The following is a 12,323-nucleotide window of genomic DNA, read 5'->3' on the forward strand; positions in this document are numbered from 1 at the left end:
AATTATGTCTGTCTCTGAAAGAAAATGTAGAAACTGCACAGTACTTTGGCCGCCCGAAATATTTTGTGAAGATTTTTATTTATTTTTTAAAGATGGGAAGGGAGGGAGAAAGAGAGGAAGAGAAACATCAATGTGTGGTTGCCTCTCCTACGCCCCCTGCTGGGGAAATGGCCCACAACACTGGCCTGTGCCCTGACTGCTAATCCAACCTGCGCCCCTTTGATTCACAGGCCAGCACTCAACCACTGAGCCACACCAGCCAGGGCCGGATTGTTTTTTCAGAAGACACTTTCTGAGAGGCTGGAGGACTTTTGAGCCGTCTAGACAGGGTGAAGGGCAGGAGAGCCCAAGAGTCGGCTCTGAACTGAGAGGGGTCTGGGGCGGCCAGCTGGGCTCCGAGTAGAGCCCTGCCCGGAACTCATCACTTAGAAGCTCCCAGCCCGGGGTCGAGGCGACACTTCCCCTTCCAAAGTAAGGGAAGAGCAACTTCCTTCCAGGGCTGCATCTTTTCGACATACTGACACTCGGTAAAACCCAACGCACCACAGGGTGGTTGATTAGCCACGTTCAGCGGGACAGCCGCGTGGCTGGCCCTGCTGCTGGCAGCGGTGACCTCCAATCAGACCACCCCAAGCTGACCGGTAAAGCCAGAAATACACAGGCAATCGGTGAAGTCAGAAAGCAATCTCCACCAAATTTCCGAATCCCCTCTATTTCCACAGGGGGGCAGGCAGAGCACCCCCAGATGACGCAGCCAGGTAAGCAGCACCCCACCCCCACCTATAGGCACCACTGGGGACAGCGCCCCACTGTTCAAATGTGCACATACACATGTGTGTATGCACACACGGCGAAGGGGACTTCTCTGGAGCTATGTGAACTTGAACAAAATCTGTTTTTCGAGATTCTGAACATCAATGAGAGGAGAGGAAGGGCTGGGCGAACAGGCTGCTGCTGGGCAGGCCGGGCTCATTCCCGGCGCATCAGCAGCCTCTGCTGCTCACTGAGGGCACAGCAGCTGGTGAGCAGCTTTCTCCGAGCCTTTCTCTGCTCACCCCATGCGTACCTGGCTGTGTCCTCCACCTCAGCAACCCCAAGACTGAGGGGAGGACACAGAGAGGGACTCATCTCAGAACCACAGCGACTGCAAATTGTCCCAGTGCGGATCTCAGAGCACAGTCCTGTCCCACGACACTGGGCAGCGCTCTGCCACACGGACACACGGGGTCAAGAGGCCACAGGACAATCCTGCGGTCACAGCGCGGGCTGTGAAGCTGGCCACCAGGTCCACCTGCTCGCATGCACACACAGCTTCGTGACCCACTGGGTTTCTCTTTAAGGAGGGGACATAATAGTGACCTCCAGAGGAGGGTGCTGGAGACAAAATGACATAAATGTGCCGTGAGCCAAGGCCCGGCCTGCGGGACTCTCCAGGAGAGGATGGCGATGTCACTGCCACCTGCCTTAGCCACTGACGAGCTGTCTCAGTGCCAGGCTTCCTTGGGCCTCATGGTGCACGTGGGAAATAGACATCCCAACAGCCAGCCCCGGGAGGCCCCAGGAGGCCTCTCTAAGGCAACAGAGGCTGAGCCCAGGCCAGGTTACCAGTGACATCGGGGCCATGGCCACTGCCGACAAACCATTTCCTGTCCCAGGCGAGCGTGGGCAACATCTTCCTGTGCTGAGACAGCACCAAGGAGCTGCCCACCGTTGCACACGAGACTCACAGCACGAACCTCTCTCGGGCACAGCTGGGCAGAGACATTTAAGAGGCATTTGCACAAGCTGTTAGACAACCTTAATATCAGACACACTTGCAGTCCCCGGACACACAGTTGACCGCGGCCTTACTTCATCCTCTGGCCCTCTGGGCGTCGCCTCTGGCTCCTGCCTGTCAGCACCGACCTGCCGGCCACACAGCCCTCCTTCCACGCGACTCGGCGCGTGCTCGGCCAGCCCCCATGACTTCACAACTGGGCCAGGACACTCCCCCGCAGAAAAGGGGCACCTCGGGCTGTGGTTAAGCACAGAGACATCTCCAAGGACGGTGAAGGTCACTGCCACCTTCATTAGTCACTAACTGTCACAATAGCAGGTTTCCATGGGCCTCACTATGTACACAAGATCAAATTGATATGGCTCGGCCCTCCCAGTACCTGTGGCCATCACCCAAGCCCTGCTGCATCGGGAAACCCACCTCAACCCCTGGGCTCCCCCACACACACCTGCCGCCCCCCCTTCCTCTCCTGTAGGCCCAGCTTAATGTCAGCTCCACAGAGGGGATCTCCCACATCAGCTTCCTGAGCAGGTCTCCCCTCCAGGAGAGCAACACGCTGTTCTCCTTCCGAGAACTGGTGCCAACCTGCCTATCCTCTGCTACCTGCTTTTCAGTGTCATCCCGACAGACCACAAGCCAGGCACGGTGGGCACCACGTGCACCTGCCCACCACCAGCATGGCAGCCTCTACACGGCAGGCCCGGAGTAAAGGCTATGGGTGGGGGGCAGCTGAACAAGGACGGAGAACACCCACCTGCAGGGCGGCCAGACACCTAGCCACGCGTGCCGAGTCACAATGTCCACGCGACCGCCCAGTCTGGAGGCAGAGGGCATGGGTCCGAGGCCAGGCTCTGCCACCTGCTACCTGGGCAGCTCACTTGACTCCTAAGTCTCAATCTGCTCACCCTAAAAGAAAGGTCCCCTGCCAGCGGAAGGCACAGGTGGGCACGGAGCCCAGCGCCAGGGCCCGAGTGGGCAAAAGGCTGTGGCATGTCCAAGCCCAGGGCTTGGGCCGGGCTGCCTGGGGCTCGGCCCCACAGTTCTCACAGCCAGGCCAGAGGCAGGCCATGCTGAGCTGTGCACGAGGCCGCCTCTTGCAAACAGCCTGGCTCAGAAATAACCAGGAAATCAGATTACCTGGGTTTTTAAATTGCTCCAATAAGGGCAGAAAGAAAGAAAGGGGAGGAGGAGGAGGGGACACCAGAGAAAAAACAGGTAATCGAATGAGATCAAGAATTTCCTAACTTTGTTCCGAGCATCCCGAGGTTCCTTGAAGGTGACAAGACCCCACACACACACACACCCCGCACTGCTGCAACCAGAGCAGCGCACACACATCTGTCTAGGACACGTGCCCGCCCCACGAGATCTTGTTTGGAAACGTGTGCCCGCCCTGAGACCCGTGACGTGATGGCATCCGTAGGGTCTGTGATGTGCTGTTCGTGTCCCCAGGTCAGGGCTCTGCACACCTGCTGTCCACCCACCTCATTAAAGACGATCCTGGATGGCTGCCTGGAGAGCGGCTCCACAGGCCTCCCTGTGGTCTTCCACGTCCTCCCGAAGAAGTGTCGGTAGGTGACATCAAAGAGAGACACGCGAAGATGGCACCCCACCTCTGACAGCACCTCCAGCACTCCCTGAAGGACAGAAAGGATCTGCCCTGAAGGCTTCTCAACGTCACAAGCCACCCCGCAGGTGCTGGTGACCATGCTGGCAAAACCTGCCATGCAGCCTGTGCCCATGTGCAGGGATCAATTTCCTCCCCAGGAACTGCCTCTCAGAACACAGAAGCCCCTGGGAACAAACACGGGCTTGGGACTCACCCAGGGCCAAGGAGACACAAGAGGCTGGGAATGCAGACACAGATGCATCCGACACCATGTGGACCCAAAGGAGAAGTCCAGGTGACATCACGTGCGACCCTGGATCAAGCCATACCTGAAGCTTGTAACAACTATGCATTTGTCTGTTGTGTGAGTTAATCAATTACTGCTAGCTTAAGCTGTTTGGATGGGGTTTTTATCATGTACAACCAAATGAAGGCTTCCTGATATAACCACAAACATTAAACCCTCAACTTGCCAGGATTATCTTGGGATGGTATCAGCAAAGGCAAGGCAGATCTCTCAGGACTGAGAAGTCACAGCTACAAGTACAAAGTGACCCAAGACCATGAAGACATGTCCTTCCCTAGAGCCACACACGGGCAGTGTGTGGTCTCTAGTCCTTTTGTGACTGGTGTGTTATTTGTCCCTCACTTTATTGATTTCTGCTCACATTTACTCCTCCCTTCTTCTTTTTTCTTATAGTTTCATTTGTTCTTTTTATCTAGATTCTTAAGGAAAAAGTAGAGGTCATTGACTTCCTACCTCTTTTCTTTTCAATTAGTCATATAAAGCTACAAGTCTCCCTCAACGGACTGCATTAGCTGCATCCCAAATCCTTGGATATGTTCTCGCATTAGTCAGTTCAAATTATTTTATAATTTCCCGGTGAAGATTTCTTTGACCAATGGGTTAGTTAGCAGCATGTTCATTTCCTGCTGGCTGAAGACTGTCCGGCTATCTTACTGTTACGGTTTCTAACTCAAGAGCATACCAGTCAGTGAACACATTCTTGATCATTTCAACCCTTTCAAATCTACTGAGCCTTATCGTCATGGCCGCGCGTGCGGGCCATCTTGCTGAATGTTCCGCGTACACTTGAGAACGATGAGGCCCCTAGGTGTCAGGTGCAGCGTTTCAGAGACGACAGTCAGACGAGGTGGTTGAGGGTGTCGTTCAGATCTTCCAGATCCTTATGATTTTTTTGGTCTACCTGGTCTACCAATTGTCGAGAGAAGAGGACTTAGAGTCTCCAATGGTGATGGCGATCTGAAGCAGTTCCCTTTACTCTCACAGCCGTGCTTCACGTGCTTGGGGCCACGCTGTGGGGCGCTGTGCACAAGCTGCCACGGCAGGCCCGTCAGCTGTGGGAGGCTGGCTCCCAGGCTGGCCCTGGGCGGGAATCCGGGAACTCAGACTTCGGGAGGGTTCCCACCACCCTCACTGATACGCGTGGTGCACTGCGCTGAGCTGGTTGTACAAAGTGGTTTCGGCTGAACACCTGGTTCCTCTGGGAGTCTAGGATTCTGGTAGATGCTAGGCAGACACAGAGGTGCCTATGTGACCAGTCCCAAAAACACCCTGAGGTTTTTAGAGGCCCGGGGCACTGAGTCTCTCGTGAGCTCCCTTGGCTGGCAACATTCCGTGTGTCTCGTCACAACTCGTTGCCCGGGGACTGAGTGCACCCGGTAGGACCCCACTGGCAGAGGACCCGTGACGCTCACACCCACATCCCCCCAGACTACCCCCACGCTTCTCCCTCAGCTCCTCTTGCTCTGCACCCTTTCGCTGCTGTGAGTCTCTCCGGTGGAGACGGCCGTCTGCTGAGCCGCGCCGAGCTCTCCCTGTGAATCACCAAACCCGGGGGGGTTACGTGGGCCTGGTGCAGACACGGACCCGCGCAGGACTCCCCATCTGCAGGCCGCCCTCATCGTATGGAGCGTCTCTCGAGATCGGGTGACACCGTTCGCCTTGAAATCAACTGTGTCTGATGCTAGTGACGCCGCAAAGCTTCCTTACGCCTAGTGTTTACACGGCCCATCTTTTACTTTCACGCACACACTTTACATCTTTGGGTATAAAGTGTGCTTTTTTGTACACAACCTATGCATGGGTCTTACATGGTAATTTTTAACATATGATTTTGGATGAAGAGATATATGTCTACGTGAAAAAAAAATGTCGTGAGTGAAGCTATTTATGGTCGCGGTGTCTGCAACAGCAAAGGACTGGGAGGAGCCAGAGTGCACACCGGCACGGCCTGGAGAGCCAGGCGGTCGCCCTCCACCCAAGGAAAACCATGCTGTCTTAAGGAAGAGTAAGGAATTCTGCAAGCAATGACATGACCAACCTGTAAGACACATTGTGAAGAGCACTTTCTGTAAAGCAAGGCAACACAGGTGTAGCTACGGGTCGCATTTGCTTAGAATTTCTGGGAAGTCACGAAACAACAGGGAACACCGGCCGTATCTGGGGGGGGGGGGCACTGGGTGCCTCGGGGACTCTGGGATGATCCGCTGTCCTCTGCACCTTTGGAAACTTTGAACTATGGGAATTATCTCTTCAAAAATAAAAAAATAAAATGAAAAAGGAAAACCAGTAAAATTTCCCTCCTGAAATTCCTAGGGACAAGGAGACTGCTGTCCACTCGCTAGTGAGCTCCCAGAAGACAGAGGCTGTGGAGCCAGTCCCCCCGCTGGACACCAACCAGCCAGCCACAGCTGTGTCGCTGGGCAACAACTTTGCTCTCCCAGACTCTGCCTCCTCCTCTGTGAAACAGGGTGCTGGTGGTCCCTACTTCCCAGCATGGTTGTGAGGATGAAGTGCGTGACCACAAGCCAGGAGCCGAGAAGCGACGCCGTAATAGCAGGAGCGGCCACAGGCCCTGACACAGCATCCAGCACAAAGTGAGGGCTCAGCCCAGGTCTGGAGCTGCGTTGCGTAGGGTGTGAGTGATTCAACAACAGTGCATTCCCCAGCGCTCCAACAACTTTGGGGGCCTGGAGAGTCACTCCACTGGTGTTAAAACAGGACAGTCTTGCACAGCCAAACCCTCTAGGTGGCTGCATGTCCTCATGGGCAGGCCTGGACCTTCCTGTGCATCCCCACGGGCCTCACCAGGACCGTCCCACCCGCGGGGTCCTGTGGGCAGTGCAGGTCCCCTGCAGCCAAAGGCACAGGTGGATGTGGAGCCCAGAGCCGGGGCCTGAGTGGGCAGAAGGCCATGGCAGGCCCAAGCCCAGGGCTCTGCCCCACGGTTCTCCCTGCCAGGCCGGAATTAGGCTGCGCTGAGCTGTGTACAGGCCACCTCTTGCCAACAACCTGACTCGGAAAAAACCCAGGAAATCAGATTACCTGAGTTTTAAAATTGCTCTGATGTGGCAGAAAGAAACCTCTACCCGGCGTCAGAAGTGCTGACCGAGTTGCTGAATCATGTGTTCTCTCTGCTGATGGGCCACTTCGCCTCCAAATGTTGCCAAGACCCAAGGTAATGGGCGCGGTAGTGAGACTCCGATAAACAAGTGGGAATCAACAGCCTCCTGGCTCAGAACAGCAGCAGTGTGCGTTTGACAGTAAACCGCGCCTTTCCTCACCTGCTTAGCGAGCGGCCCATCCAGCCACTTCAGGACGCACTGAAACGCCGTGGACTCCTTTAAGGGCTGGCGCAGGCGATGCGGGTGGGGAGGGACCAACACGTTTTGGTCAAAAAGCTCGTGCCAGTCATGCATTCCGCCGGTTGGGTGTCACTTGGGTCTCGAGGATCGCCTGCACCACTGGTGTCCAAATAAACAAAAGAGTTATAACAGCCACAGTGCCCGAAGCAATTCTGAAAGTCTCCTACCTCCCACTGAATCCCAGAGCACCCAGCATCCCCGAAACCCACACCCCGCAATCTCATCCCCCACACCCCGGTGGGGCAGACTGGCACCCATGCCACCTTCCCTGGGTAAATGGGCCCTTCTCACTAGTGAGCCAAGCAGAGCGTGACTACCCAGCCTCAGTGACGGGTTCAGGGACCAACACCCGTGGGGCTGCTTTGTACAGCTGTGGGGGTGGAGCACCGCACAAGGGGGCTGGGCCCTGGGGACCAGAGCTGTCTTAGACGAGACCCAGTGGGAGCCAATGAGGTGTGAATCTCGAAGGGTCTGCAGGTTGGGCCAGGGTGAAGTGCTCCTCTCTGCAGCCCCGGAGCACAGCGGTCATCGGCCTGACGCTGCCGGGGCCAGTGTGAAAGCACCTACCTTCAGACACATGAAAAGCAGGGAGAGCAGAAACCAGAGCAAGGACAGGGGAGCCTGGGGGTCAAGTGGACCCAGTCACCCAGGATGGCTCAGCTACAGGAAATGTCTCCTGCTGCTGAAGCCAGCTGGGGACAGGTTTTGAGTGGTACAGGCTTCTAGGAGACCTAGCTCACTTGGGATGTCATCTACCTCCCACCCAGACAGGGATCTAAACCTTCTCGAGATTCTGTCTGGCTGACACAGAATCTTAAGATCTTGGCTTAACAAGGGGCCGGCTTTTGCACACTACAGGACAAGCAAGCAGAAAAGGCAGAGAGTTCGTCTCCTAAGCCTGCACTTCTGTAAATGTGGTCCCCGAAACCCCAACGTTCCCCAGGCTAGTCAAGGGCTCCCCAAGGTCAAAGCTGTTTTCATAACATCCAGATGAAACCTGCTGGCCGTATCGTTCCTCACTACCCAGAGCAAAAAACAATCAGCTTCACTTAAGGGTGTCCTTGGGGAAAGTGAAAAGTACCGATTTTACTTCATCTCGACCCTGAGGATATGCATTCCTACTTTTCTGTGATGAACTGGGAAATACAAACAAAAAAACCTGCTGGGACATGAAGGCAGTGGTCCCTCCAGCCGGCTCAGCCCGCTGCGAGGGCATAGGCTGCGAGCTGAACTCGCTGCCTGGTTCACACGGCCACACCGCTTCTATGAGAAAGGATGGCCGAGAAAACATGCTTATTCAGACTTTCACTTGGCAGGCACCTTTCCGACGTGAACAAAATGAGCCTGTCACTTCAGGGAAGACTTAGAATCAAAACCAGGTTGCAGGCAACAATTACAGTGGGGGAAGTGCGCGTCCCCCGCCAGAGGCCGGCAGCGTCGCGCTGCCCACAGGCCTCTCCAATGAGATGATGGGTAGTGCCGGCAGCGAAAGTGATCTTTTGAAATTGTATGATTAAATGTGTCGATATTTGAGAGATCTGCATAACTTGGTACCTGTATTTTCCAAGTGAACAAGGCATTTATGACGGAAACTCCTGCACGGGGAACAGATCCATCCAAAATGCAAGGTGGATGGAACGGCATGAATGTAACAGAGGATTGATTGCAAAGTTCACGGGCAGGTGCCAGCCTCAGCCCTGCATTTCTGTCACTTGCAGACGTGATTCCTGCTAAGGACCCTGTTAGGGGTGGGGAGATTATCCTGGGTTAGCCAGGTGTGCCTCATATCGTCAGAAGGGGCCGTACAAGACAGGCAGGAGGGCTCAGATCAACGACAAAAGCGGGGAGAAATGTGAAGCTCATGGAGGAAGGAGCCACGAGCCAAGGACTGCAGGGGCCTCTAGCAGCTGGAAAAGAAGGAAACGCGTCCCCCCAGAGTCCCGAGAAGGAACCAGCCCTGCCCACGCCTGGACTGCAGCCCAGGGAGACTGATTTCCGACTTCTGGACTCCAGAACTGGAAGAGTATAAGTCTGTGTTGATTTAAGCAAACTGCTTTGTGATAATTTGTTACAGAAGCCACAGAACTCTTGGACACATACAGTGTTCACAACCTGTAAGCAGAAGAGGCCTGACCAATAGCCGATAGCCAACAGCCAGTGCGAGAGCCGCCTGCCCAGGAGGGCTCTGGGAGGCTCTAGGGTCCAGCCCTAAGCCCACAAGGCCCCTGTGCTTCCCCGGTCATGGCACGTGCCACCCGCCCTGTACTCATCTGCTCACCAAGCAGCTGCTCACAGAGGGAACTACTCTCCTGCATCCCTGGTGCCTGGCTCACCATCAGAACTCAGGAAATATTCACAAAAGCAAATGGAAGTTTCCATAAAGCTGACTCCCAAGCATATTTGTTTTTCAGAGAAACATTGTTTCCCACTGACTTTTCTTATAAAACTGGAACACTTATACATTCAAAACGAGTGTTCCAACAGACTGAGGGGCAGCTGAACCGAAGAGTCCTTCCGGCCTCAGAGCACTGAGGAGGCCGCGCAGACCTGCCTTCCCCGCGCTTCCGCAGCACAGGACTGCGCCTCTTTTGTAGGTGGCTCACCTGCCCAATTCCCAACCCAGTACCTCCTTCCCCTTCCGTGCGCGACTATGGGGCCCGGTGCCACACTGGGCCAGCGGGTGTTGCTGAAGAACTCTCATGGCCTAGTCCATCCTTACAGGGGGCACACGGGATGGCCCCTGGCTGCACCAGCAGGACGTGTACCGGAAGAAGGAACAGCCATCCAATCAAAACACTGAGCTGGGCAAGGGAAGGCAGGCAACAAGGGTCTGCATGGGCGATGGAGGGAGACGTGACACCTGAGACACAGGCTCCTGCAGGGGCTGTGACACCCAGACCCTTCCCTTCCTCCCGACCTCACAGAAGAGCTGCCGCCTGGACCTCCCTCCTCTCTATCTCCACCCTGCCCTGCTTCAGTTCCCCTGGGACATCACACCCTCTCACACTCTCGACAGACAGGCACAGGCACGGACACGCGCACACACACGTGCATGCACACCCCTGGGTAATTCCTATTTGTCCTTTAGCAGTCAGATCAAATGCTTCCCCCTTGGGCCTTGGGGGAAGGCCCAATCCCCCGGCAGTGTCCCCCCACATGGGATCCTGCCACGGGGGTCACCACACTGCGCAGTCACTGCTGTCCCGCAGGACTACACTCCGTGAAGTCAGCACCAGTGAGAACCCCGTTAATGATTACGGAAACCCTCACGCTCTGCCATGGAGGAATCTCGAGTGATGCTGTGCAGGGAGGGCAAAGCGGCCTTTGGGGCTGGATGAACAATTCTGAGAAAGCAGGAGGGTTCCATGCTTTTCCGAGAAAGGGGTACAACGTGCCAGCTTTTATTGAGCCCGGTGAGGCACCAGGCACGCACAGACACTTCCATACTTATCATTCCGACATCGCTGTAAGGGAAGTGCCCTTATCCTCCCCACCTCACAGTGAGGGAAGGGAGACTCACAGGTTCACCAGCCACTCCAAAGGCATAGAGCCAGCAGTGACTGACCACAAAGCCACTCTAACCATGCCGGCCCCCGGTGTCCCACTGAGGCCAGGAGAGACAAAGGGACACAGGCCCAAGCGGGCGGACTGACAGCATGGGTCGGAGAACAGGCTGACCCTCGCTGCCTCTCAGACGTCCCACCTGCACACGGAGGGGCTGTGAATTCCCCGTGAAGCCTTTGCCCCCGCAGACCTATGCCTACACCTGTTCTGGCCAGCTCACCTGTTCTGCTCTAGCTCACACATGGTGAAGAAAACCGACCAAGGCCCTGACTTCAAGAAGCTAAAGATCCAGCGGGAAAGGGAGTCACGGGACAAGTGAACAGCACAAGGGTAACACCCAGCCTGCTTTCCAATGGGCTGAAGGCAGGGAGGAGGGAAAGAGGAGGGAGCCCAGGAGCTGAAAAGGTGAGCTGGGCCCAAGTCCCGGGCAAGGGAGGGGCAGGAGCCATGAGAAGCTGTCCAGGCCCAGGGAAGCTTCCTTGCCAGAAATGAACAAGATTTTGAATAACTGAGACCCAAAAGCTTTGGAGAACTTTTAGGAAAAGCAAGTGGAGACCTAATTAAGCACTGCCTGGAATTCCTTTGTTCAAGAAATATTCTTTGAGAACCTAACAGGTGCCAGGCCCTGGAGACACCGTGCTGACCACAGCACACAAGCCCCTGCCCCCCGCATGCACCTGGAGGAAGACAATACAAGTTAGCAGGAGCAGAGGCATGGTGGTGACCCGCAGAAATGACAGAGTGGAGGTGCAGGGAGTCCTGGCAGAGACCTGGGTTAGAACCCCTGCGGGCAATGGACAATCATCTCCAATCCACCCTTTCTAACTGTGCGAGTGGGAGCATGAGGCTCGACTCCCTTCACGCACTTCAACTGAAACAGGACACTGCAACCAGAAAGGAGGGCTCGTCTGAGAGGCACAGCTGTCTGTGAAGTCAGGTGTGAGAAAGATACACATAGATGGGGCCTTTGAGTCTGAAGGACCAGCAGGCAGGAGAGAGAGCGTTCACGCCACAGAAAGGGGCCAGGTGGAGAGTTCCGAGCCAATCAGGTCAGGTGGTGGACAGCAGGGTGAAGGCAGGCTGCCTACCCATCCAGGGTGCGGGAGCCTCCTGCGAGGGCCAGGGAGTCTGGAGATCTCCATGGGCAGCGCTACCCACAGAGAACAGGCACCCAGAGGGCACAGACACCCACAGGGGATGGGCACCCACAGGGGATGGACACGACACCCAGCAGGGGTCCCCCACAGGGCTCCGGTAGGAGAAGGCCGCTGGAGACGCCGAATCGGGGAAGACCAATGTCGGTTTTGGCAAAACCCAGGCTGTGAGTACTGCGCTCGCCTTCAGCTGGGGGGCTATAGAGGGACTCCGAGTCCAGGGGCAGAGGACGGATGATCAATCCTAAGGAGCCCCAGACGCCCAAGCCCCTGCGACCCAGGATGGACCAAGTGTCAAGAGAGGGGAGGGAGATGCAACTCTCGAGGGCACAGCCCTGCCCCCCGCCCGGCCGCCGTGGCCCGCAGGCACAGGATCCCCGCGGAGAGACGTGATGAGCATCCTTATAACCCCCAGCCCTACAACGCGGCCCGCTAAGAGGCCCCAGAGGCAGTAGCGGTGTCCACGCTTCCCTGCAACGCTAGCCAACGTGGTTCCGCCCGCCGCGAGCCGCGTTACCTAGGAGATCAGCCCGCCGGGCTCGCGCCCGCG

At 56.1% G+C, this 12,323-nt stretch overlaps 1 protein-coding gene across 7 annotated transcripts in view; it reads right to left on the reverse strand.

Annotated features, from left to right (window-relative positions):
* Positions 1-12,323, reverse strand: part of NPHP4 (nephrocystin 4) — an 86,129-nt gene that overhangs the window by 73,595 nt on the left and 211 nt on the right. For 5 of the 7 annotated variants that reach the window (XR_008426362.1, XM_053920265.1, XM_053920264.1 and 2 more), the window contains exons 2-3: positions 6,975-7,154; positions 3,262-3,414 (exon numbers count right to left, since the gene is read on the reverse strand). Coding sequence is in view for 5 of the 7 variants with exons in the window: in XM_053920265.1 (XP_053776240.1) it covers positions 3,262-3,414; positions 6,975-7,109 (288 nt within the window). In the remaining 2 variants the exon portion in view is untranslated. Of the gene's footprint in view, positions 1-3,261; positions 3,415-6,974; positions 7,155-12,323 lie in introns of those variants that run through there. The other 2 variants (XM_053920266.1, XM_053920267.1) reach the window with 2 other exon arrangements.

This window comes from Desmodus rotundus, chromosome 3, assembly GCF_022682495.2.
Source record: "Desmodus rotundus isolate HL8 chromosome 3, HLdesRot8A.1, whole genome shotgun sequence".
Taxonomy (NCBI): domain Eukaryota; kingdom Metazoa; phylum Chordata; class Mammalia; order Chiroptera; family Phyllostomidae; genus Desmodus; species Desmodus rotundus.